General features: G+C 35.9%; 1 protein-coding gene across 8 annotated transcripts in view; it reads left to right on the forward strand.

Annotated features, from left to right (window-relative positions):
- CCSER1 (coiled-coil serine rich protein 1) overlaps positions 1-22,475 on the forward strand; it is a 735,482-nt gene that overhangs the window by 452,487 nt on the left and 260,520 nt on the right. For 2 of the 8 annotated variants that reach the window (XM_075030654.1, XM_075030691.1), the window contains 3 exons: positions 1,989-2,066; positions 5,437-5,513; positions 9,230-9,545. In XM_075030654.1, coding sequence (XP_074886755.1) covers positions 1,989-2,066; positions 5,437-5,513; positions 9,230-9,263 — 189 coding nt within the window. In that variant the 3' untranslated portion in view covers positions 9,264-9,545. Of the gene's footprint in view, positions 1-1,988; positions 2,067-3,415; positions 3,794-5,436; positions 5,514-9,229; positions 9,546-22,475 lie in introns of those variants that run through there. The other 6 variants (XM_075030662.1, XM_075030702.1, XM_075030636.1 and 3 more) reach the window with 4 other exon arrangements.

Here is a 22,475-nt window from a genome sequence, read left to right on the forward strand (position 1 = left end):
ACATTACTGCATGGAAAATATTTACCTCTGTGATTTTAAACTTTTTGCAGACTTTTGCTGCATTGCTGGAAAAAAGATAAAATACACTGTATTCTTATTATATTTGATTTTTTTTTTAATCATGTTATAAAGGTTGTTTCGCATCAACACAAAGTACTCTTTTTGTAGACTAAAGAGAAGATACTACTTGTCAACATGGACCTCTTTAACTTCTACTTCTGGTAAAGGTGTTAATGTGGAGTCAACTTGGATGTGTTAAAAATTGATCTCACTGCATATACGCAGTTAAATGAGCAGTTCTCAGGAAGAAATGCATTTGATTATTCCAACCTACCTAGCTTTCCCAATTAATTGGTTGCCTTAATGAAGGTTTTGATTTGTTCTGGGTTTTTTCCCCAGTTACTTCAAAATATGTATTTGTGAATCCACAGAGAAATTATGCAAATGTTAAATTTGATCAGATACACGGTTTAATACTGGTTTTGGTCCAATGATAATGTTACTTGAACATTCAATCTCCATGAATGTCTGAGTTTGTAGCTAGAAAATTTGTGGCACTTCTGAGCAGTAAAATGTTATTATCTAAGTAAGAAAGTAGATATATAACAATGTTTTCTAAACACGTAAAAATGCTGTGGGCAGTGGACTAGTAATTCAAACCTTGAGATGATGAAGCTTTTCTGTCAGAAATGAGATTATCTTTGCTATGAATTCAGTTTTAACTCAGTTACATCAGTAAGTTTGGGTGCAAGTTGTCTCATACCAGTGAAGTGATCGGTTTGAATTCCACCACCACGACGACCCATCATCCTGCCCCCCCCCCATTTGAAGAGTCGAAATACTGGAGATAGGGTCATTTGGGCGTTGTCTTCTTCCTCTTTTTTACATGCTTTTGGACAAAATTCACTTAACATAGTGATTTTTAAAATACTTAGAAGAGGTAAAGGAAAGCACAACTCAGACAATAGCTGAAAATAATCACATTTCTATGTCTTTATTTCAGTAAAAACTGAGATTCATCCAACTTGAGATTCAATTAACTTGGAATTCAATTTACACAGATTCTGGTTTACTGTAATACATACCTGTAAGTAACATTAAAATATAGTTTTGTAGGTCTTGAGGAATTTGAGTCAAAGAAAAGTATTTCATATGGATATAGCTGAAAAATAAAACTAAATCGGTAAATAGGAAAACATTAATCAGTGCAATAAGGGACTTTGTGGTCCCTGTTCATGGAACCTTCCCCTCCTGTGTGCCTTTTCCTGCCTTATCCCGCATACTTACAGTTGTTTCATCATATACTTTCTCCTGGAAAATAATATAGTATATATCAGGGCTCGATAAGGATCAACATTTCTACTTAATGACGAGTTTCAAATGAAGTATCAAAATGCTTTTTTTTGGTGAAGCATAATTGTGTCAAGGTGGCCAGATTTCTTTGCTCAAGCCTGTCCCAGAGATTCCACACCACACTTCCAAAAATGATTGAGGTATGTAGAGAGGAACAAGGATGGGAAAAGCAGAAATCAGTACAATACCCAAAAAATGTTTAGGTTTTGCTAATGTGTTTGCATTGGGCAAGGGGGAAGTCATCTCAGTTTGCATGTTCCGTAATATTTCTTGAAAAAAAATGGTTTCTTTGCTGTTGGAGTGGTGCTGGTGTTTGCAAGAGTCACTGCTGCTGCTCAGTGCTTTGTACCTGTATCTGCTCTGGAAAGAAGATTGCTTTGCATCATGCTTCAGTGATGTCCTTCCTGTGGGTCCCGCTTTCAGACTTTGCAAGTTCACTGTCTGTTTAAGAGAAAGATAAGTTGATAAAAGGAAATAACAGTAAAGAAATCAACCTCCCAGTGAGAATAGTGCCATAATAAATTTATTTCTGAAGAGCTGTCCATGCATGAGTTTTGAACTTATTTGGATACTTGTAGCTGCAAAGCCCAGTGAGGAAAAACATGACTCACCTATGATGTTATTTTGTTTTACAGGAAAAGGCTCAGTGCTTTCAGATGGCTCTTGCTTCCCAAGCAGATAAATCCACGCAGACAGAACTTGTAGGCCATGATGTAAGTAGCTGTATTGAACAGTATTTTTTATTATCTTTGTGGGTGTTCAGACTTATGTCAGCCTGTTTGCCTCTGCTGCTGTTGTGTCCATGCACTGATTTAGTGGGATTCACTGGAACACCATTCATACTTTGCTCTTAGATGATTCTAAAATACCTTCTGAAACATGAGAAGATAATTACAACTACCTGCCAGCATACGGATGCCCTATTTATTTTATCCTTCACAAATTGCTGAGAATTAGCATAAGTGTATGTGGAGGATATGTATTAGTGGATTGTAATTTTTTTTTTTCAGTATTCATTTACACACTTACTGACAATTTAATGAGGTGGTTATGTTTATAATCACCATATGCTGTCCAAACAATATTTGAATTGTAGAAGATAATGGAATAAATACAATTTTGCCGAGTGATGTTAAAATTCTGTTTCCTGAAGAGCATCTGCCAGAATTTCTGCTAGAAGGTGAAGTGATAGTATGTATCCTCATGCAAGAACATAGTCAAGGAAGATTCCGTAACTGTAGAAATATTTTTTTTCCCCATTTTTTTTTTTAATGGAAGTATTCTGTCTGTGGGACATTGGTTGAATATGTGTGAGATTCACTTATTTATATGAGCCTTCTTGAATAATCTTTAATTAAGAATGCCACAATGTGGAATATTTAGCACAGTTCTATCCTGTGATTTGAGCAAAATCTAACAATATTTTCTGCAAAAGACTGTTCTGCAAAATAAGGCTGTGGTTCTGCGCTGGTGTATATCAACATGCTGCTTTAAATTTATAAAAAGAACACTGGAATTAAAGCAGGTTTTGAAACCTTCCTTTCAGTATGTTTCGGTATGTTTCAGTGGAGCATTAAAGTTTTGTCTTCTGAATTTTCAGATAGTCTTCTGAAGGTAGAACCAAAAATTTCACATTTTAATCTGAAAAGTTCTTGAGACAAACTACACTTTGGTGTTTTTTCAGACTGTCTTTTAAGCTGATTCACGCTCCCAAATCAAATATGTGGTATCTCATGCTGCAGAGACCCATGCTGTTAACAGATTTTTTTTTTTTTTTCTCCCAGTCTGTGTTCCCTTGGAGTTTGGGGCGGGGGGGGGGGGGGGGTCTTCTGTCAGTAAAGTGGATGATTGCCAATTCTGCAATAAAATTAGAACCCCCTTCTCCAAACAGATACAGTTTTCTGGCTGAGATCTGAATATTAAAGATAATAATAACAGTAATCTGAAAAAATCCTTTTCTTTAGCAGCATTCTCTTCAACATTAGTGGAACACATTTTTCAACCTTCCCTGCTAAAATGCCTCTACCATGTCATAGTTGCAATTATATATTTTCTTATATAGGGTGATTCAATGCAAGAACAAAAGGAAATATGGTATGGTTTTGTATGGAACAACACATCCACCTGTATTTACCTTGTACAGAGTACTTGTGAAAATTGCATTACAAGGAATTGATTGCAGAGAAAGTTGAACTAATCTACAGGAATAAGACATGCTTACTGTGATCATCATGAAGGGAATAAAGTGAAGAAGAATGTGCAAATAAATAGTATTATCACTTTTCATAATATTGTTAAAAACTTTTGGTCACTTATTTATTAGATTATGCAGCTTTTATTCAAAGGATAGCTGTTACAGCTAAGGATAGATTCAACTGTGTTTCTGCTGAAACCAAGTGCAATTACATTTGTATTCTTTGCTTTTATATAAGATTTTAAAGAGCGAGTTGTAACCCTGGCAAGTAGTATCTGTACATCATTTTATTTAGGATGTGTGTAAGTGTATAACTACAAGAATATTGTGTTAATGTGAAATTAGATTAAATAGAAAACCACAAAACACATCAGACAATGCAATAAATAATTTTCACCCCATTAGTCACACATTCTGACAATAGTATACATTGAATACTTAAGATAGCTAGTTCAACAGGTAAGCAGAAAATTTAATTTCATTCCATCATCACTACAGATTTGCTGCTGTAATTCCAAAGCAAACAAAAAAAAGTCACCAGTTTTATTTCTCCTTAATGCAACTTTAAAAGCTAACAGTATTTGGATGAAAGTGTTATCAGGAATTTGCATAGCATTATTTCATCAATGTTGTACAAATATTGATATACACTTCATAATGTAGTATTTCAGAAGTCCTTAAGTTAGTGCTTCTGTGAATAGTTTGGTTTATATTCTTTCATAGTCTTTTATTTCACTGTATAAACTTAATAGTTGCCTATTTTGCAGTGTAAAAACAAAACCAAGACAGGTTAGTCCCCAAAAGAAAGCAATGCTCTGTTTTCTTTGACTTCTGGACAATGTCTCCAGTAGTTGAGAGAATATTCTATATCCTTGGAGTTCATTTAGATGCATTGTTAAAACTAAGTGGAAGTTCTGACTTTCACTTAGATGAGAAATGAATCCTTTCGTCCATAGGGTGTACAGTAGTGCAAAAAGGCTAGAGGCTAGTCTATATATAGGAAGGAATGGGTGAAGAAGGAAGAAATGCAATGTTTCAAAGGGAAGAAATGTTCTTGTCTCTGTGGAGCTGCTCTGAAGAAGTTTAAACACTGTTGACTGAGTGTTTTGGGTGTTTGAGAGGTTACCAGAATGGAAGGTAGTACAGTATATTTTATGCTAGTGGTTGTAACATAACTACAGTCAGATTCTGGCTATCAAGATCAGCAAAGTTTGGATCGTGCAATCTCCTGCAATACTTGTAAATTGGTGGATAATACTTCTGATAGATTTCTCTGTTTTCTCACATGCAGCACACTGAGATTTTTCAGCTAAAATTGCTTTAGAGTACTGTATTAGCAAGCAAGTGGAAGCTAAAGTCTGTAGCAGTAAAGAAAATGTTTCTGATAAAGAACTGTTTGAACTGGAAAGCATACTGCTTAATCTCTTTTCTATATTAAAACAATCTAATACGAAACTTAATTATGGAATTAAAACATAAAGTTTAAAAAATGTTTTGATAAGGAGGAAAAAGGTCTTCTATGATGAGAAATGCTACAGTTTCCTTAAGTGATAACATGACCACTTTACTACTTGACTAAATTGAAAGTAAAATATCAAGCCAGCTGCCATGTGTATTCAAGGGAAGACATTAGAAAGTAATCCAGGTTTCTCAGGAAGCGAGTTGCTTTCTACTGCAGAATGTCAAGGGATCTCCACCTTATGATAGTCCTAAATTTATTCTGGTTTCCAATATGTGTACTGAGCATCATTTAAAACATGTTGGGAGTCTTGCAGAAAGAGCCATGTGCACAACAGATTGATGTGGGAGACTGCTAAATAATAAATGATTAATGTGTCCTAAATAATCAAAGCCAATTTAACCTCTTTCACCTTCCTTTGTTTGCAAAGCCTTATTTTATTGAGAAGTCAAGGAATAATTTCTCCCATGTGGATCAGGTTACTAAAACGGACCGGAAGATGAATAGGTACAGTCAACTAGTATTGCGACTGATTACAAGATCATGTTAAACAATACAACTCTAGTAATGGCTGCTAGCTAAATAGGTGGTCCAAAGTATCATGCAGGCATTGCACAAACACTCTGCAGCATGTGCCTTTGCTAATGAGTTTTCATTAAAATGTGTCTAGAAAGCTGAACTAAACAATCACAGTACAGTTCTCTATTTCTGTCACTAAAAGAAGTCTGACTCAGCATCGCTTTGTCAATCTGTATCAGTCTTTGGATGAAAAGAATTTGTACTTAATTTTGTTCTACACAGAGTAGAAATCCCTAAGAGCTGACATGATTTCTACAGTGTCCTTTCTGTGTTTGCCTTTTGCTGATTTTCTAGATTTCACATCTCAGAACTGCTATTCTGTTTGGTCTTTGTCTTTCATACTGAGAGCAAAGCTGATGTAAACAGGTTTTTGGACTGGTCCTTAACTCATTCTACATTTAATGAAAATTCTTCCCAGTTTAGTGGTCCTTACATTTTGTATTATGCTTCTAGAGTCTCAGACAACAAACCTGTGTGGTATTGCTCCCAATCTGCTTACTGTTTGATTTGCATAGCTACAAGCAAAAATCACCTTTCCTTGCTGATCACCAGCATTGCATTTACAACAGTGCTGGGTGATACACAAGCAAGCACTGAGTCTAAACATCTGTACTACCATGCAATATTAAAATTAATAGGCATCTATACTAATACACTTGTCAGGGTATTTGTTTTGTAGCTTTCTGTACATTACCTTGGACAGCATGCCACCATTTCACTCTCAAAGCCTGGCCACTGCTTTCTGCAGAGCCTCTGTGTTTCACTAGGAGGGAGTGGAAGACATGGAGGTGGATGCTCTAACTGTTTCCCTCTGCCTCCCTTCTAAGCTCCTCATCCTCCCTGGCAGCCAGCCAGCCAGCATGGTTTACGGATGCTGTGAGGGCCTGTCTTGCATTGTGTCCTCTACTTCAGGAAGGCAGGGGAACAGAATACTAAAGTACTTGAACAGAATACTAAAGTACTTGAACTTCTTGAACTTTCCAATTTAATCTAAATATATTCCTGCTGACAGTATTGCTTAGTTTGTTACAGTGTGAAATGAGTTGCATTTTGTCACCTAAACCAGAAAATACATCCTGCTTCTGCCTTCCCCGCCGCCCCCCCTGCCCCGCCTTGGGGACTGATGTCCACCTGCTATTGTATGTTACTATTAGATTATTTTTCTCCATTTATTTCTTATTTTCTCTCTGAGTTTGTTTTCTAATGTATACAGTGAAATAATGCAAACTTGAGCATAATACACCTTTCTCTAATGTAAAATTATTTGAAAAAAACTAAGTACCTTTAGAAATAAAATAAACCATTAACCATTTCAGTCTTTGCTCTGCTTGTACTTCTGTGTGCCTGTTCATATCTGGATATCCAAGTTCTTGGCATGCTAATTCCTTTCCACAACTTCCTCTAGCAATCATTTTCTCTTCTTCTCATGTCCAATTTCCTTTTTTTTTAGTATACAATTTCAAAATACCGCTTCAAAATCTGCGTGTGTTTTAGGATGTCCTACTTGCATAAATTCTGTTCAAACTATTCATCCATTAGTAGTGAAATATTATGGTGCAACTTTTTTGGTTTTAATGATTGCCTCCTACCAACCCTTACCAAACATACTGCCTCACCATCAAACCCCTGTATTTGCTCTTTGAATTCCATTTAGCCATGAGGTCATGAACATGGATGAATTGTTACACCTAGTATTGCTCACTACAGGGATAAACAGTTCAAGTCGCCAGTGCTGAACTTGCCAGAGGATGCCTGCTTGTCCTGAGGGTTTGGTGTCTGTGGCACTATATAAAAAGTGATACAGGCCTTCACATAAACAAAGTTCAGAAGTAACTGGGTTCTGGGACAGCAACTGAGACTTGCGGTATGGAAGAGACAGGCTTCCACTAATAACTTTAATTCCATGGCTGATTATCAACAGGTATTATGCATTCTAATTTTGCCATCTCTAGGAGTAAGGAACAGTAACATTTACATTCTGTAGTGCTGCTCAATTAGTATGAATGATCTTCAGTTTTGATTTGTGGAATGCAAGTTGGCTGCTCGCTGCTTGTATAAATAAACTGTGTGCTGTTTAAATATTTGTAGTAATATGTGGCTTGATGATACAGTAGCTGAATTTCCTCATAGACCAGAATTTAATATGACACTGTAGTCTCTGTATCGTTAAAAAATATTGTTTTCCTATAATATACTCTGCAATAACAGTGCAATGTTTTTCTTGCCTAAGTTTTCCATCTTTCTACTTATTCTACCTTTCTCTGTCATAAAGTTCTTCTGTCTTTGTATCTGCAGTTGTGCTGTTGCTATCTTGCTTTTAAAGTGCAATAAAATATTGACCGGACTTACTGTCACTAACCTTTGCTTAGATGTCTTGGGGTGGGGAGAGAGAAGAAGGGGAAGAAGGAAAGGAGGGTGTTTAGTTATTACTACTTATTCATCCTAGAAGTTCTCTTTTGAAGGTAGTGCTTTTCCCACTTTTTCTACTTTAGCTCCATCACTGTCTTCTCATAAGAGCTCTCCAGAAGTTTGCTTTTTCACTTAAGCATATCCATCTAGACATTTTGTCTCATTTCTTTTTTTTTTACTTTAATTTCTGTACAGTACTTGTGAGTATGACTTACCAAATGTTACTGCAGTAGTACATTTTTATCATGTTATAGTTACATTGTTTCTATCATAAACATGCTACGAGGCAGTTCATGACATCTTTAAGTATGAATTAAATGAGTGGTTATCCCCAGAATTAATAACATGTTCTTACTACATCCATTCTGACCTGCTACGCTAAGGATAGAAAGAAATAGGACACTGACAAACAAGACTTTTCAATAGTTTTTATTTGATTGAAATTAAAAAGCCATCCTTGTCCCACTAGATTATACCTTGCTGAATTTGTTCATGCATTATGCTGAATACTAGCAGTGTCCTATTTGTAAAGCCAGAGAATGGTTTGGGAATATCATAGCAGCACTAAAATCTTTTGAATTTTGTTGAAAAGAATGAACTGAAAATTTAGTAAAGTGCATTCTATGACAAGCAGAAATTCTCAAACATAGCAACGTTTCACAATAGGTTTTGAGTATATTTTCTTAAAAATGATAAAAACTTGGATTCACCTTGAAGAAAAGATCAACAAGCAAAATTCAGCAATAAGTCATGGATAACTACTGTATTATAAAGCAACGTGTATGGGTTTTGTCATATTAGTACATTTAGAATGAGTGCTTTTTAATGCAGAATGAGCTACTTACACAGTTTTATCATAACGTGGACATGTTTTCATGTTATGTGCATGCTGCATGTAGATCCCCTCTATTAGCATAAACTAGCTCACTCTGGTGACCTTTTTCCTGTACAAACATGGCATCTGTTGTACATAACTGTTTTCTAACTAGAACTGTGTCGTGCACAAGCTGACAAGTCATATTTCTGTTTTTGTATGCGTTGTCACTTAATTCCTTGTTATGTTGATCGTTAGTGTGGAAGAAGCTTTATTATTACATGGTGCCTGCATGACTGCGTACAGCAGAAACGATCATTTTTCATTTAACTTTGTGTTGCCATCAAACCATGCATCTCTAAGATTTCATTTCTTTTCTTTTTTCTTTTCTTTCTTTTGTTTTCTTTTTTTTTTTTTCAAGGCCCTGTGGAATTCTCCATGTTCTGAAGGCTTAGTTTACAAACCTATCAGCATCTCATTGGTTCCATCATTATTAAATTAAAAAACAACATCTGGACACTCTGCACTTAAGGATTTAACTAAATACTGCTGTATATGAAATGAGCTGCAAGTTACCATTACTGGCAAAATTCTACTACTTAACGTAATATCTGTATTAACAACAGTCAAACATCACTTTCTTGGCAGTAATATCTTCATTATTAAATATATCTCTAAATAAATTATTAGTAAGCTATCACAAAGTTATTGTCTGAAATAAAACTCAACTATTCTTACCATTTTGTGCACTTAATCATCCATTGGTGATTCACTATAAGTAAGAAAATTCTTCAGTGATGCTTGTCTCTGAGATTGAAAAAAAAATATGTCTTCAAGATCTGGAAACCTAAGGAAACTATTAGTTTTCAAAACCTGTATTGTTTGTCTTCCAGTAGTAACACATTTGCACTGATTGTGAGTACACGGTCAGCAACTTTCAATATCTGGTCTATTTAATGAATGTTCTTAATGATATATGTAATTCTTATGTGTGATTCAAGAGACATTTCTACAGAGGATGTGGTAAGCTTTTACAGGGTCAGAATTTACCCAGCTTTATCCCAGGAAATAGGAGAGCTGATCCTAAAAACTTACACTCTGAATTTTTAATCCATTAGAATCATAGCTTTACTTTACTTTTATTTTCTGAGTGCCTCAGCTTGTAAGAGACATTGTTAAGACAGCACCAACACGTGAGCAAAGTGAATATTGCGTTTGCTGGACATGACTGTGCTACTTGAGTGGATGGCTGTTGTTGTCCAAAGTGGGGCGGGGAGAGGTAATTCCTGGTTTATGGCTTTATTAAGCAAGGAATCAGAAGCAAACTGGAGAGTTCACCACAAACGCTGTCACCACTGTTAGTTGCTTCAGTGTTCCCCTACCCAGGATTGACTTCATTCACCTGAGGATGTACTCTACAGCCACCCTTACCAGGTAAGGTAAGAAGGTTCTTGTGCCAGCAGTATTCTTAAAACTTTCCTGCTAAAACCTTTTCTGACTAACAAGAGATGATACTTGAATCTTGTTACTATGCCATTTTGATCAGGCCTCGTAGAATATAATAATAACAGTTATTCAGCTGGAGCACCTGTTTAGCACCTGTGGCTTTAATTTCAAACACAGGACATACTACTCTCATTTAAAAATAACATTTCAGCAGTTTTTCTTAAATGGATCTGAACTGAAAATAAAAGCAATCAGCTAAATATTCATGCAGGTCTTTAAAGTGAATGAACCTTTTTTACAGGTGATGTTGCATTATGCTGGCTGATTCTGTACCAGTAAACATGGTGTTATTGTTTATCTATCTTATATCATCTTTTCTTTTGTTCGTAACACCCATCTTCAGCATCCTTTCTCACCCTTTCAGTCAGGCTTCCTGAAACTTCTTTGTGTGTATGATTGCATAGTTCTTACTGTATTTGTTGGAAGTATCTTGAAAAACCAAGTAAGTAGCAAATACATAATTTAAAGAAACAACAAAAATGAGCATGTGCATATTATCCTTTTGAACTTCACCTTCCTTGTTGATCTTCATCTGTTGCCATTCTTTCTTCTCTTCATTGGTACTAGAAAATCCTTTTTGTAATCATTGATGAGCATAGAAATATCTACCTCTTGCTGTCTGTCATGCTTTCTTTTTCCATCACCATCTTTATTACAGTAATATTTTCCGTCTTTGTAGGATACTGTTATCTGGAAGAGGATAGAGAGAACATTTTTGATTGTGATGCTTTGGCACAGAGATCTGTATTTTGCCTAAAGAAATACATATTGGGAATGGAGAGGGTTGTGAAAAAAACTGTGGAAGGCAGTGAAAGAAGAAAAAGAAGAAAAGTGGAAGAAAAAAATAGTTTTCAAGATTCTGATGAGAAGAAAACTAATTTTACTTCCTAAATGAACAAGCTTTTTACCTGTTCCTCTTAAGTCTGTGAAAGAATACTTAAAATACTCAAACACCTAATGTATTTCTAAACCTGTTGCCTGATAGAGGTGTTGCTAGCAGGTGTCATATTAGTGTAAAACTGAACATGGCTCTTTGACTTTGGGGGTAAAGAGCGTAAGAGTTGGGATTTTAACTTTCCCATGAAATTACCCATCACTTCCAATACCTTTTTTTTCTTTTTTTTTTGTTTTACTTTCATTTTTCTGTAACTTTACAAAACAGTATGAACCAATAAGAAATTATTCAGGTTTTTTTTTTTGCTCACATAGCATTCGAATGGTCTGGAAAAAAATCATGATTGACAAGTACTGTTCAGACTTCAAGGAGACACTATCAGTGTGGGCAAAGCCCACACATTACATGCATAGGCAAGAACTTAATGTTAGTTTAATTAAAGTCTTAACAGTCTGATCAAAGATTATTTTTTTTTTATTATTATCCCAGTTACAGTGATACTAGCACATCTAGTTCGAACAGTCAAAAATTAAATGTACATTTAATTGGAGCATGTACTTAAATGTACATTTAAGTTCCTGGTACCTACCTCTTTCTTTGATGTATTGCTCACTCTTGCACAGCCTCTTGTGATCTGAAGGTCAGTGGCTTAAGGTCAGTCATGGGAGTGGTAGTATTACAGTAAATCCGGTATCACAACTCCTTGGCAGGAGACTGATGTTAATGTTGACGATTTCTTTCTCTTCATTCTAGAATTCAGTTGGGATCTCTGATATGTTTGCTAGCATGTTGTACACCTTGCTCTTTATCATTGATTTCAAGTTCATATGTCATCTCTGTTATCCTTACAACTGATTTTACCATGCTCCAAAGGTTTCTTTCCTTTGATAGTAGCTGGCCATTGCTGAGTTGTTTATAGTCCTGGGACCTCTGGTGTCATCCAATGCCTCTAATTATTTGGATTGCTTGTTATTGGAAGATCATTCTTCACAGATTAAGTGCTGGTTACCAGTATCTGTAACATATAGCTGACAAAGCCCCCCCCCTTCTCCTCACTCCCACCGGCTACCAAAACCTTGCCATGTAAGTCCAATACAAGGTGTTATGCCACACAGCTGTAAAAAGGTGAACAACACCTAGTGCAAAAAAAGGTAATAGTAACCTGGTCATTAGATAACCACTCTTTAGAGCTAAAGTAAATGTCCAGGGAGGCCAGACAAAAACAAATCTTGATGCCCACATTGTTAGCTTGATCCAAAGCCTGTGTCTTGTTGGGAGCACTGTGTTAACTGGGATACAATGGTAAAACAGTATTGGCAAAATACTTTGTCCTCATTCTGAGCATTGACATTTAACAAGTGCAGAGGTTTGTTATTTTAACTAGCACATATTGTTCTTTCTCCATTTGATGCTTTGCAAGTGGTACCAGATAGCCTGAGTTTGCTTTCTGCACTTTCCTCCAGGGATTTCTGAATGCGTGAGTGCAATGCTGTTTGATACAGCATAGGAGGGGAAAAAGTAGAAATTGAGTCACTGGATTTAAAATTAATGAAGGTGCAAAAATGTTACAGCTAAAGAAAATATTTTGTGGTAAACCTTGACAGCTTGAGAAGGAACAAGAGTAATTTTAAGAGTTATAAGCAGTCAGAGAGGCAGGCAAGTCTCAAAAAGCCTGGTGTGGGATAGAGAGGCAGAAATGTTACATACTGCTTGAACTGAAGGGAGAAATTTTTTTTTCATTTTTCAGTGCTTTTTTTTTTTTTTAATTAGTCTTCTGAAGCAATTTCAGTATGAAAACATGCAGAACAGCGTGAATACTGGTATATAAATTGTTCTGCTGTACCTCAATATGCATTGGGGCCAATAAAGAATTCCTATAGCTTACAACGTTTACAACAGGTCTCTAAAATAATATGAAATATAATCATTGAGGCTGTTTGTGGGCATAGGTACTGTGTGCATGGTGAAAGGGCTGGAAATTTTGTTGTTCTTAAATAGTTAGGAGATCAGTGGCTTATCTTCTGGACATGAGTTTACCTAGTGTTAACCAGTGGTTTTTAAGTATATGTACACTATTTGGTAATTTAGATTATAGCTTAAACTGTTCAGTATGCTTTGGTCTTTTATGTAAGTGTTAAAACTGAAAGAGCTTAGGAGGATAAAGTTAGCATATAATATAGGATCTATATTATACCAATAATAGAAACAGAAAATGCCATTTCTATCCCTGACCTATTACTAGTACTTTCTCAATAGAAGTGCAGTGAGAACTGTTGTCCAGACTGTGTACTCTGCCTTCATTTCAATCCAGTGCTCTTTTAGTATTCATTTATTCATTCCCAGTAATGGAAGTTTATACTTCTTAAGAGTCAACAGAATATTAACATTAATGATAAAACAGCAAGAAGGAGCATGAAGGGAAAGGATTATAAATGAGATTTGGGGAATAGTAATACGTTTCTTTTGTAGGGTACAAAAAGGCATTAAATTGAAAACAGAATCTACTGGATATTAGCAATTAAAGTAAAAAAGTTCTGTTTGGTTACTAGCAAATGCACTGCAAAAATACTTGCAAAGATATATTTTTGTGTGTGCATGTATTAAATCACGTTGCAGTTGAAAGCACATGAATTAGATACCGTATTACAACTTTATATTCAGTACCAGCTTCATTATTTTCAGGGAGTTTTTTAGTCATCTTAGAAACATCCAGGAAAAACTTGGTGCTTCTGTTCATGTTAACTATCATGATGAAATTAAGTGATAGCTTTGTATTTGATACTAAAATAGGGGGCCTTGATCTATGTTATGTAATGGTGCATGCAAACTATCAAATATTTGGAGAGAAATGCCAACACCTTCCCTGACATAATATTATGTTTTAAGCAAAGAATGAGGAAAGCACAACTTCCTGAGAGGAATAGATGATAGAGGCAGTAGGATCTTCATACCTTAAATATATGAAACAATTTTAAGTGCACACATCAGAGACATGAGCTTCCCAGTGTGCAAGTATTAAAAAGTGTCCATGTGCATATATATTTGTGCATCTGTGTACATCTATATTGCATCTTCCAGTCTGTTAAATGAATGAGAAGAGATTAATGCAGAGACAAATCTATTACAGAAGTCCTGTTAGGTTATGAATAAATTCTGCAAAGAGAACCCCTAAGAAATTGCCAAGTTTCATGTATTACAGAAATAAAGACACCATGAAGACAGACAAGCTTTGCTGGTTAGAGTGGAAATTTGCACAGGATCAGTTCAATGATCCTATCTGGCTCCAGTGGTCAGCTTTTAAGATTCTACATGTTTTGCAAACATCCAGGTACCCTGAAAAAAATCAAGTAATTGCAGAACATGAATAAAAATCCTGAGACTAAGGATGAACAGTTGGCTTTTCAGACATTGTCATGTATCTACTCATACTCCTGCTGTCACAAGTTTTTTTGAAGGTTTGTGGAACTGTCTCCTGACACTAGAAGGTGCTTACTAGAGAAACAGTAGCTAACAGGTTAGTTGCCTACCAAAACCTGTTTCATATATAGGTGTAGCAAAATAAATCCAGGAATTTTCAGTCACTGTGGTAACTGGACGGAAGTGAGCTCATTGTTTCTATGTGAGAAGCTCTCTGAATTGCAAAACTAAGTATAAGATGAGCTGAAGCCACAGATAATGTTATTTATGGGACTCTTGGAAATGATGAGAACATCCCACTGAACTCGAGGCAGGGCTATGAGGCTGTGTCATTTGTTCTTTCCTGGTTTTTAAATTGGGATCTGGAACTGTGAGGCTGACTGTTCTCCAGGAGGTGCTCCAGTGTGGGCTCTCTGTGGGCAGCAGTTCCTTCAGGGCATATCCACCTCCTCTAGCACAGTGCTCTCCACAGGCTGCAGTGTGGATGTCTTCTCCAGTGCCTGGAGTACCTCCTTTCCATTCTTCTTCACTGACCTTGAAGTTCTTAGGGTTTTTTCTCACCCTTTTTTCCTTCACTCCTCTGGTCCCTGGTATTTTGCCCTTTCTTGAGTATGTTTTCGCAGAGGTGCCACCAGCTTTACTGATGCTCACTGTGGCGTTTGTGGACCCACCATTGTGGAGCTGGCTGGAAGCATCTGTGTGTGGCCCGGGGCAGCCCCTGATCTCTTCTCACAGAGTCTACCTTGCAGCCCTCCTGCTGCCAACACCTTGCCACATAAACCCATTGCAAAAGCAAACAAAAGCAAAGCATAACCCCAAAGTTGACCTGAATGGGATGAACATTAATAATCTTATAATTGTTTTTCACATTAGTAAAATGCTTCCCTGGACTTACAGATCTGTTAATATGTGAGGGATGAGTATTATAAAATGGTTGATTAGATGTGTGAATTTAGGTACTTAGCAAATTCAGAAACAAATGAAACTTAGCATAACTTCTGTTCCAAAAATACCTGGATACACTGAGATTGGTGGTGTTGGTGACAACTACTGTGAATTCATCCTTGCAATGGGAGACAGTGTTGACAGAACTACCATTGGGTGCCTCAGGCCAAGAGACCTTTTTTTTTCTACAGGAGCTGGGCATTGCATTGAGTGTGTCATGTAGATGGTCCAAGCCTCAGAAAGAAAAGTTTTATAAATAACTTTGCTCCTATTTATTTACATTCTCAGAACAATTGGCTTTCAGGATTTATAAAAAAATAGGAGTTTTGCTTGCAAGCTGGCCTGAAAAATGAATAAATTGATTGGGATACTGTGTTAAATTGCATTCATACTAGAATTCTTTTTTGGTAGTATGGAATTAAGAACAAGTGTTTGGATTAGAGGTCATTTGGGTGTAGGTGGGAGTACGTTCAATTTATTTGGGAGAAGATGATCTTTGATGTCAGTGGAAAGGCCTAATTTAAAAAGCTCAATGCTCTTTCCTGATTTTGGCCAGTAGTAGAGAAAGAAAAAAGAAAAAACAAGTGTAAAGGGATGTTACCAGTAAACTGCCCAGTTTACCAAATGAGATTTGGGATTTTAATCAACCTGAAGACTCATAATTGCTGATAGACCTATTTTTTATAAGTTTATTTCCCTTGTGATTCTCTATCCCGACAACATCTTTAAAGGAATATGTTCTTGTTTGGTTTAGTTTGATTATTCTTTATGATATTCGTTTAATTAATGTGCTTCACATCATCTATAGTGGTGATAAAACCAGTGTCCAATGTTCATGATTTTTAATAGATGTTTTTCAGTAGTTCACTGTCACTATAGTTCTGTCTATATTGAACATGTTTATGCTGAGAAGCAGATTAAGTGGATATTATGTACATGGGGCATATATTGCCAAAAGAAGGTACCAAATACTTGAATTTAGGAGCTTTTTTTACTCCTTCAAACAGAAAGGGAAGAAATTAGTTGGCTAACTCCATTCCTAAACTCCAGCTTTTTCTGTCTTCCTTTTTCAAATCTCTTGTTGCCATGTCTGCAAATTTCTCTTGCTGTTGGGAATATTTGCAAACTCTGTTAGTAGTGGGCTTTTGTTCTGGCTCATTATTTTCCCCTGCTGTTGCACCTTTGCCCATTTCCTTTTATCTTGCTGTATTGTTTTTATTCTCTCTCCACATTACAGTCCCATTTGGCTCATCCTCTTTTCTTTCTTTTCTATAAAACATCATTTTTATCACCCATAAAGCATGCTTCTAAAACTTCAACAATAACAGAAAACAGGAAGTCACATTTTTTCTTTTAACATCTGTTTTTCCTCAATCTTTCTTATTTTTAGACAGAAGGGAAGAGAAAAATGACACCTAAGACAAACTACCCATACAGAATAATTCTCAGGGACTAGGAAGTTATATTTTTCCTATAGTTCCAAATGCTAGCTGCTATGTTCAAAATCTGTGAGAAGAAGAAAATGCCATTTTCAATTCTGTGGATGTTAAGGTAATTTTATATATCTTTTTAAATGTCTACAAAACCGTATAAGTTTATTCCATTTTGTATCAAGTAAGAAATTCCTGTAAAACTTGTTTACCCATCCTTTGGTTTTCTTGAACTATTTGTAACAGATTCTGGTTGGCAAATATCAAGAAAGCTTTACTGTGTGCTGTCAACTTGGACTGCATAGAGAACAGCTATTTTCAGCTGACCGTGCAGATGTACAATTTAATTAAAATACTTTTAAATTCTTTTGAGCATCTACAGAAAACTTTTTAGACTGCTAGAAGGCTTACTTTGCATTAATGCTTTGCAGTACCTTATATTCCGTAATGTAATGAATTTTTAGTAGGTCATGCCACTGTTCCGGCTAAGCACAGAATGCTTTCTGTATGTTTATCATGTCACACATTCGTGGAAGATCCTAGCACAGTAAATTGGAGGGTGTGAAGAGAGCACTGACATCATATGTTCCTCTTTTATACTGCTAGTCTGTATACTTGAGTACAGATCTCATAGTCCCTGTTGCACACAAATACCCATAAAATTCTTAAAGCTGACTTCTAAAACTCTAGGTGAGTTACTGTTAGTGAAGACTGGAGAATTTAGTATTTTGACAATATTGGGCAGCTTTCCTTTTACTGGAGACACTCATTTCAGCTTTGTTTCTATTCTGCGTTGTTCCAGCTGTTGCTTCCCCTTGCCCCTTGGTTTTAAGTAACTAATGTAATGTGCTGCTTTACTTCTGATAAATTTAGTCTATGATTAGTACCAGTATTTCTGCATAAGCATAAAAAACATGTTCAAAGACTTGAGGCCATGTGCTCATAAAATACTCATCTTGTTCTTGTATTAATTTGAGTAGACTATTGCAGGACCAACTAAAAATCTTACTAAATACACCTGGGAAAGCATACCCATTGAGGATTTTGCATAGCAAAATTTCAGTTCCTTTTCACGGGAGGCCTTTTAAAGGCCAGGTTAAAGAAATCAGTGAACTATCCTGTTGTCTAGAGAATTCTTGTCCCGGGGAAGCATGCTACTGCTTCAGATTTTCTTAGCCATCAGTCTAAGAGAAACTTCTACAGAAGTATTTATGGTGTACAGCTCAATACCTACAGCCAGGGGAAGCTCTGTTTTTATTGAAGAACAAGGAAGTGTGGACAGCCTGACTCAATTTCCATGTTCAATTTTGGATGCCAGAACATTATATTGAACTATGCAGAGGCATTAGGGTGAGTCCCTCAAAATCTCTTCTGCACATTTTCTTAGTATTTGGGTTTTCTTTTGCACATAGTAAATTTTAGGTTTCTTCCTTTTTGCTAAACACATAGCTAAACTCATTAAAAGTAACTACAACAGTAATGTGACATGTTATTCTGTAACCCCTAGTTGCATAAATTTGTTCCACTGTGTGTGTGTGTGTGTGTAAGAGATGATGTTTCAAATAACTACTGGGGAAACCTCCCACAGTATATGATAATTACTCACTCTTACACCTCTCCCAAGACTGAAATCTAGGTCAGTTCTCACAGGTTAACAAATACGTTATTTCTGAAAAAGGCCTGCTGCCTACCTGAAACTATTTTCTTTTAAAAGGGTCAAGAGGGGGAAGGCATTGGGGAGGGGAGCAGGGATGACGACTGTGCAATATATTTAATTAAATGTTCATTTTTTTCCTATTTTTATTCTATCTTTCTCTGAAATGTTCTCTGGAAATTTCTAGTGCTTTCACTTCCTATTCTTGTAAGCTTGCCTCATTGACCCATTACAATTCTCTAATTCCCTAATCTCTGTTCCTTCCTGTATTTGCTTTCTTTTGCTTTCTTTTTTTTGTTGTTGTTCTTTTTATTTCCCAGGCTTTTCTTTGTCAGCACTTTGGTTTCCATGCTACTTCTGTGCTCATTTGTGAACAGTCGTCTTCCCCACCTGCAGTTTTCATTCTTGCTTGAAATCTTTCCTTGAAATGTATCTTCTTTATTATCTTTATAGTCATATTGATAGTGAAGAACCAGTAACTTGAAGTGCAAGTTTATATGGAGGTACCGGTGAAGTCAAGATGGAAAACTTTTGGGTATAGAATAAAATCTCCAATTGGAAAAAAGTTACTGCTTAATTTTAACTAACATGTTTTATCTTACTCAACATCTATATCAGTTACTGCAAAATAGGTTGTATGCCCATGTTAAGAAAATAAGTTAAATCAAGGATTGTCACAAAATCCTTAGCTATTTTATCTTTTTTTATTGTCTCGAAAGTGTATTCTCCAGGCTCTTGATTATTGTTGAGTCACGGCATCAGCTGCAGATTTCCTGAATGCATATTGAATTAGCACATTAGTAAGTATGCTTCCAGGCCACTTCAGAAATAATAATGATGATATTTAAATATGCTGACACTTTCTCCTACTGTTTGCTATCATTTTCACCTGCTTTGTCTTTAGAAACCAGCATATGACTACATAGTCAACATCTGTGGCAAGTTTTGGCGATATTTGGCAACTAGAGGATCCACATGACAGACTCTGCACTTGTAACCTTTAAAATAGAGGTTTCTGGAGGCAATGTTTTAAATCAGTGTTGCTTTGGTCCTCACACTATGGGGAGAGGCTCTGCAGTTAGCCCCATTTTTGATAACTTTATAGCTGTCATAGAATTGCAGTGACCCTAGGAATTGCAGCAGGTCTTTGCCTACTTATAATACCTTCATTTCCATTAATATCTATTATTTTGCATAACTTTAGTCGCAATTAAAATAACCAAGAAAATCCACATATAAAGTTTCTTTTAAAAGGATGCTTTAAAATTACTCTGCAGAGCTCCCTAGGAATGTGACAAGTTTGGGGAGAGAAGATATTTAATCCACAGGGCAGTTCAGATTCTCATCCTTAGATGCAAACTATTTCCTGGATTTGTTAGAAAAAAACACGAGAGCACCAGAATCTGTCTCTAGTGTACTTTATTTAATCACGGATTAGTTAATTGTTATTTTTCCATGTAAAAAGTGGTATATAGGCACTATAAATATCATAATATACAAAAGCTACCTACCCATTGTAACTGCTTTGAATTCAATGCAACCTTTCCAAAGTAATTGATTAAATGATACATGATTATAAGAAGCAATATGCAGATGTTGGATAGGTATGCTGACACCCTCTTAATTTCAAAGGAAGCTACTTTTGCTGCGGTAGGAATTGGCCAGTAACAACTCGAACTTTTGCAGGTTGACTGATAGCCATGCTTTAAACCTTTTCTTGTTGTCTAAATTATCTACGATGCCTTTAGTTAGGCAAAGTTGGCAAACCAATTTGTGATTGTACATGATTATACTACCTATGAGAGGATTACAATTTAATCACTAGCTATAAATGGAAACAAAACCCAAATCACAGCATGCAATGTCAAAGGTTCTCTAAGGCCAATATAATATTAATGTAAAATAGTCAAAGTGCTTTTGTTTCCATATATTTTAATAACATTACCTTTTCAAAAGGGTTAAGTTACTTGCTGCAACAAACACTAACTTCGGTAACTCAACATCTTACTGTAGTTTTCTTGTTTCAGGAAAACAATTAGTTTGAGCAGTGTAATACACTTCCACCAGTGGGCTCTAAGGTTGTGCTAAATGAATATTTAAGATCCAGGGCCTTTTTTTACCGAAACTTAAAACACCATCTTGAACAGTATCTTCAAAAATAATTAAACTGTTTTTTAAAACCAATCAGCACTGACATTTGTTGGTGAACAGGGTCAGATCAGTACACAGATCCTTATCTTCACTGAAGATTTTGCAGACACATGGAACTTATTAGGAGACACCTTAATATGCCAAATTTTATAACACACAGGTCCAAATACAGAGAAGTATGTAAGTACCAGCTGCAATCGACATCCTCCAAAATCCTAGATATAGTTTGTGGATTTGGATCAATATAACTGTTGGAATTTTAAATATCTTTGTAATGTAAATGGCGCAGGCACAACTTTTTATGCAAATATGAGGAGCTGGTAGGTTTTGTAGAAGAAATAATAATTATTTTAAAGTTTTGTGGAGGTTTTGGCATTTTTTTTTTTTCATAGAGCTCTTTCATTAGTGCATCTCCTTTTTTCCATCACTGTATTCTCAATTAGCATAATGGGGGTTTTCCAGTGTGAACCTTTTGTACGTGAAATGTGCCAAAAACTTTGTCTTGTACTAATGAGTATTAATCGCTGTGTCACTTTGTATGAATGCATGAAATTGTTATGTCCTAGAAGTAAGGACTTTCCACTGTATTTGCCTCGAAGAGGTTTCACCATTGCTAGAATAGAAATCTGCTTTGCCTTTAAAAGATGCAGATAGGCTGCTGTGAAGGGTGTCAGAGATGGGATCTATCCTTTTTTTTTTTTTTTTTATAATGGGATCTGAAATTGAATATGTTGTTCGTTTATTTTTGTGGCATAAATAGAATAGTATGACATTTTTTGTACGGTTCATGTGAACCATTATCAAGATTGAAGTAAAAGCTATTTACAAATTGTGAGAACGAGGGGGGACAGCAATCACTTGTTGTTTCCTTGGTTTAGCTCTCCAAATTCAAAAATTATTTAGAAGTTATGCCTTGCTCCCCTTCCATGGAATTTGAAGGCTGCATTCTCTATCAAAAAAAAAAAAATGGGATGAGGTAGATGGGTAGTATTTATTTTTATTGTTACTGTTATTCCTTGCACTGTGACTGGAGAGAGCAGGGGACTGCTCATTCAGAATTTAGAAAAACTCATTATCTTTGCAAAATGAATCTGAATTTTTCTACCTCCAAAGTGCTTGACAAAAACATTAGAATTTTTAGTACTGTATATATACATAAAGTACAATGTGATGCTGTTTTATCAGAAAGCAGTTTTCTGCCACTATTTAGCTTTGCATGGCTTTTGTAGTTTATTTAATTAGGTTCTGATCACATCCAGGTTTGTAATGAAACTGTACATTACGTGGAAGGCCATGGTGTGGGTGTTCAGGCATTTATCACTTCTGATGCAGAGAGAAGTAAATATTCTGTCACCTTTTCCAGTTGTCTTCTGGTTTAGCATGCTGAACTCTGGGTTCCTGATCTGTGCAAATCAGTAGCGGTCCACCAGGATGCTCTGGTCCCTCATGAGCAACATGTATTGCAGTGTCTTTTGCGCGGGCATGATCTGTTCTTTTGGATATTTACTTCTACTATGAAAGTTTCTGAAATTATACTGAAGTATGTAGTTCCCTTTGTTAAAAAAAAAAAAAAATTAAAAAAAATTTATGCTGACTTCATTTAGTCTGTTACTTGAGCAAGTGTGATTCACTGTTAATCTCCACTTGCATATGCTATTACAAACACTAA

This window comes from Buteo buteo, chromosome 1 (genome assembly GCF_964188355.1).
Source record: "Buteo buteo chromosome 1, bButBut1.hap1.1, whole genome shotgun sequence".
Lineage (NCBI taxonomy): Eukaryota > Metazoa > Chordata > Aves > Accipitriformes > Accipitridae > Buteo > Buteo buteo.